The 5,000-nt window shown below is 40.7% G+C and overlaps 1 protein-coding gene across 1 annotated transcript; it reads left to right on the top strand.

The window, feature by feature from the left end:
- Positions 1–1,620: 1,620 nt before the first annotated feature.
- Positions 1,621–4,998, top strand: LOC138980757 (estradiol 17-beta-dehydrogenase 11-like; the record flags this gene model as incomplete). Its single annotated transcript, XM_070353657.1, has 3 exons — positions 1,621–1,847; positions 3,490–3,729; positions 4,969–4,998. Coding segments are annotated over exons 1-3 (483 nt in total), but the record flags the coding sequence as incomplete, so codon positions are not given.
- Between the last annotated feature and the right edge of the window lie 2 nt (positions 4,999–5,000).

Raw genomic sequence — 5,000 nt, 5'->3', positions numbered from 1 at the left:
CGTTTGTTTGTTTGTTTGTTTGTTTGTGTGGGTTTTTTCTTGACAGTTTGTGATCTTTTTAACTTTTTCTAACTTTATTCTGATATTATCAATCAATCATTCCTATCTGTGTTATTCTTCTTGTGCATTATACGTTTTATTTGTCTCATTACAGGCGCAGTGTCAATGATGACTCGAGACAAATAAAACGTATACATGTAATGGACAGGTTGTAAGATCAAGACAAGACCTTTTATCCTTGTAAAAATAAGTCAGTCAGTCAGAAAGCCAAGCAGTCACTGTCACTGAGTCAGTCAGTCGATGAACTCACACTTTCCCTCTATGCAATGCATTTTATGTACATATGTATAATGTATTCTTACTTCAGTTATCTGTTGTGATATGTAGGGGAAGGGCTCCTAATATGGTGTCATGCTGATAACTAGCTTGTTTTCTTGCAAAGAAGTTTCATTTTGTGTTTGGTAGTCCTTCTCTCTTAGGTTAACCGTTAGACGAATCACTGTAAAAAAAATCCCCTGTACTTCAAAATAACATAAGACAACTTAGTGTGCAAGTCAGACTAATTAAAATATGCTTTAGATTGATCTGTTCAGGTTAATGAGAGCATTACTTGAAGCACACCAGGAAACAAAAGAAGCTTATCAAAAACAGAGTGAGCATGAGACAAAATAAGTGCCAAATTATCAACTACCACTAAAAGAGGACTATTTGGGGTTTTTTTTTTAATCTCGAGGGCTAGTTATAGGTTATTTTCAGCAAGCTTCTTAATGAATTAATGAAAATAGCCTTTAACTTTTATTTGCTTCGATTTGTTGAAGGTGTTCCATATTAGGGGACTCACACATACTTTGGGATTTTGCTATTACCTTTTGTTTGCAGTAGAAACTCGGGGTCAACACTGCTAAAATGTAACACTGATACGGTCTTAGCTGTTATATACATACTATAGCAATGTTTGTGTGATAACAGCTGTGGTTGTGGAAAGAAACGAGTCCGTTTTAGGTGGCAAATTTAGAGTAAACGCTGCCAAAATTGAAAAAAAAAAAAGCCAAACGGCCGGTTTTGAGGTTTGTGTTTCCGGGCTGCAACTGATTTGACATGTGCAAGTTACCCAGAGAGGGTGAATACCGCGAATCAGTCAGAAACCGCTGTTTTGAGCGCTCTAGTGCCTTTACTGAGTTTGTTAGAACTTAACAGGAGGTGGTCCATATAAGGAGCCGGTCCATTTTAGGAGCCCTTCCCCTAGGCATTTTGTTTGATTATGGTCCCTCTGCAGGGCGAGGGCCAGATGTAAAAAAAGCAGATCACTGCGGCTTACTCTATTACCGGCCCTCGTCAAGTTAAAAAAAGAATTGTCATTCTCTCTCTCTCTCTCTCTCTCTCTCTCTCTATCTCTCTCTCTCTCTCTCTCCGGGCCGTCTCTCTCTCTCTCTCTCTCTCTCTCTCTCTCTCTCTCTCTCTCCGGGCCGTCTCTCTCTCTCTCTCTCTCTCTCTCTCTCTCTCTCTCTCTCTCTCTCTCTCTCTCTCTCTCTCTCTCTCTCCAAAACAGACAAGTAGTCTGTGTAGACAGTAATTTGCCGAGATTCCAAAATCCGGGACCTTAAACTGTCAAAGGTCAGTGTTGAAACGCAAACATGGGGTTGATGGAAGTCGTCTCGTTCCTGTTCAACGTAACAGTGTTGTGGTTTCAGGCCTTCATTGCCGTCATTTTTCCACCGGCAAGAAAGTCTCTCGATGGCCAAGTGGTCCTCATAACTGGTGCAGGCCACGGCATCGGCCGGGAACTTGCGCTAGAGATCACGCGCGCGGCTCCTCGCGCAAAGCTCGTGCTGTGGGATTTGAACAAGGTACGAAGGGGGAGGTGGCTTCCTGATGTAAATTTTGTGCGTGAGCGTACGTATTTGTGTTTGTGGGTGCGTTTATTGGGAATGTGGGTGGGTGGTGTGTGTGTGTGTGTGTGTGTGTGTGTGTGTGTGTGTGTGTGTTATTAAGACCAGTGGGGAAAATCAATGTTTCGGATTCCTCGACCAACCCTATTTATTCCTTCCAACCGAAGAATATTTTAAATCCTTTAAAAAAACAAATTTGACAAAACTCGATTTTGTGGCTGTAGGGAAATTTACTCTTCTCCGATGCCCTGGCCCCGTATTCTCGAAAAGTCTGCAACTCATAAGTCATATAGTGATATACACGTACTGGCCTGTAAAACCACTTACGCTCGATAAGTCTGCTAAGTGTTATAATTTATGAAACCCCGGGAAAGACTTACCTGGGTGTCTCCGAGCTGTAAAGTTAGACTGAGGACCCAACCCCCTCCTCTAAAGTCGCTACCTGTCAGGTAACTTCACCAACACTGTCCATGTTGCTCTTTTCATACGTTATTCAAACCGTCAATTCTGAATAAATCTTGTTCAAATATTGTTTGTAGATTTATGTCCCTCATGGACACACAATGGTGTCATTTAAGCACTGCGGACAAATACGAGATACTGTTCCCGAAAGATTTCAACCAATGCTCGATCATACCGGCTTTAATTGTGGCGAAAGCGTGCAGGCGTCTTCTTTAATGCATTACAGTGTCGAGATTTTGTCATCTCCGTAGCCGAACGGTTATCGCATTTGCCTGCTAAGCGATTGAGTCGAGTTCAAATCGCCATATGGCTGTACTTTTTTTTACTCTTTGTCATTTGTTTAATTTTGTTTATTTTCTTCATGTGCAAGAGAGTACGTTGTTATATCAAAATTGATTTTAAAAATTAATTTTAGACAGGAATTAGTTTTTTAAATCTTTGGTTAACATGATATTAGTTTATCGATAAAGTTTGTTAATTTGAACATGTTAACATTTGATTGAGAAAAGAAAAAGACGAATGAATTAAAATGCTCCCTGCTTGAAAAAAAAAATGAGAGAGAAGGCAAAAAAATTAACGGTAGCAGCCATTTGCATGCAACTGAGGTTAAAAAAATAATAAAAAATAAAAAAAATTCTCCCCGTGTTTTTATTTCATTCAGTTTGTTTGGGTTGTTGCTATTGACTTTGAAACTGACACGCCGGTAACGCGTGTGCAGAGAAGAGCAAGCATGGGGAATCTCCTATTCTAAAAATAACCAACACTGGTAGCTGCAGACCTTCTACCAGGCTCACATGAATACCAGGCGAAAATAAATCATTACCGGGCTGTAAAAACAAATACCGGGCGTAAGTTACACGACAGGTTGACTTTGACGGACATAATTTTGCAGACTTTTCAAGAATATGAGCCCGGGTTCGTGCAACAGCTTGCATAATTCTTCTGGATTGCAGGTGGCCTGTCATGGCAGGTATGTTTTTGTCTTATTAAAAGACAGAGTGACAACAGTAAACAGGTGGCCTTCGCAGGAAAGCATCCTCTTCTCAGAGGGATCTCACACGGCAGGTACCACTGGACATCACACCAGCCTATTTCAATTTTCATAGCAAAGTTTCAATTTCGGTGGTTGACTTTTCAGGAGAACAATGACGCGACCGCCTCACAAGTGAAGGAGCTGGGTGGAGAGGCGTATTCATACGCCTGTGATGTCAGCAAGTCCTCGGAAATCCACTCGGTCGCACAGAAAGTTCGTCAGGATGTGGGGGAGGTGGACGTTCTCATCAACAACGCCGGCATTCTCTACGGCGGGGCGCTGCTAGACATGGAAGAGAAACACATCCGTCGCACGTTTGAAGTCAACACGCTCGCTCACTTCTGGGTGTGTGTTTTTGTTATATTTAGTCAAGTTTTGACTAAATATTTTAACATCGAGGGGGAATCGAAACGAGGGTCGTGGTGTATGTGCGTGCGTGTGTGTGTGTGTGTGTGCGTGTGTGTGTGTGTGTGTGTGTAGAGCGATTCAGACTAAACTACTGGACCGATCTTTATGAAATTTGACATGAGAGTTCCTGGGTATGAAATCCCCGAACGTTTTTTTCATTTTTTTGATAAATGTCTTTGATGACGTCATATCCGGCTTTTCGTGAAAGTTGAGGCGGCACTGTCACGCCCTCATTTTTCAACCAAATTGGTTGAAATTTTGGTCAAGTACTCTTCGACGAAGCCCGGGGTTCGGTATTGCATTTCAGCTTGGTGGCTTAAAAATTAATTAATGACTTTGGTCATTAAAAATCTGAAAATTGTAAAAAAAAAAAAAAAATTTATAAAACGATCCAAATTTACGTTTATCTTATTCTCCATCATTTGCTGATTCCAAAAACATATAAATATGTTATATTCGGATTAAAAACAAGCTCTGAAAATTAAATATATAAAAATTATTATCAAAATTTTTTTTTCGACATCAATTTAAAAACACTTTCATCTTATTCCTTGTCGGTTCCTGATTCCAAAAATATATAGATATGATATGTTTGGATTAAAAACACGCTCAGAAAGTTAAAACGAAGAGAGGTACAGAAAAGCGTGCTATCCTTCTCAGCGCAACGAATACCCCGCTCTTCTTGTCAATTCCACGTGCACTGCCTTTGCCACGGGCGGTGGAGTGACGATGCTACGAGTATACGGTCTTGCTGCGTTGCGTTGCGTTCAGTTTCATTCTGTGAGTTCGACAGCTACTTGACTAAATATTGTATTTTCGCCTTACGCGACTTTTTTTGTTTGTTGTTGTTTTGTGGGTGGGGGAGAGGGGGGGGGGGGGGGGTGGGGTTGGTTGCAGAGAGTCCCAGGCATTTTGAGGTATTGTATGGTAAATAACTTCTAATTCCTGTGAAACAAATTGATTGAAAATTAACATGTGCAGTTTAACTTTCTCATGAAATATAATTTAAAATTTTCCCAGAAGTAAAACTAGCCTTGCAACACTACCGTTCACACTTCCCCGTGACCAAAACAAAAAACAAAACCCCAAAGGGGTTGAGTTTGCTATTTTTAGATGTAAGTTCAGTATAACTCATGGTTCAGTATTTGTATTTTTTGTGAAACAATTATATTGCAGACAGCCAGAGAATTTTTGCCAGCCATGATGGA

The sequence above is a fragment of the Littorina saxatilis genome, linkage group LG11 (genome assembly GCF_037325665.1).
Source record: "Littorina saxatilis isolate snail1 linkage group LG11, US_GU_Lsax_2.0, whole genome shotgun sequence".
Lineage (NCBI taxonomy): Eukaryota > Metazoa > Mollusca > Gastropoda > Littorinimorpha > Littorinidae > Littorina > Littorina saxatilis.
The sequence above is the reverse complement of the archived record's forward strand: the minus strand, read 5'-3'. Positions and strand labels throughout refer to the sequence as shown.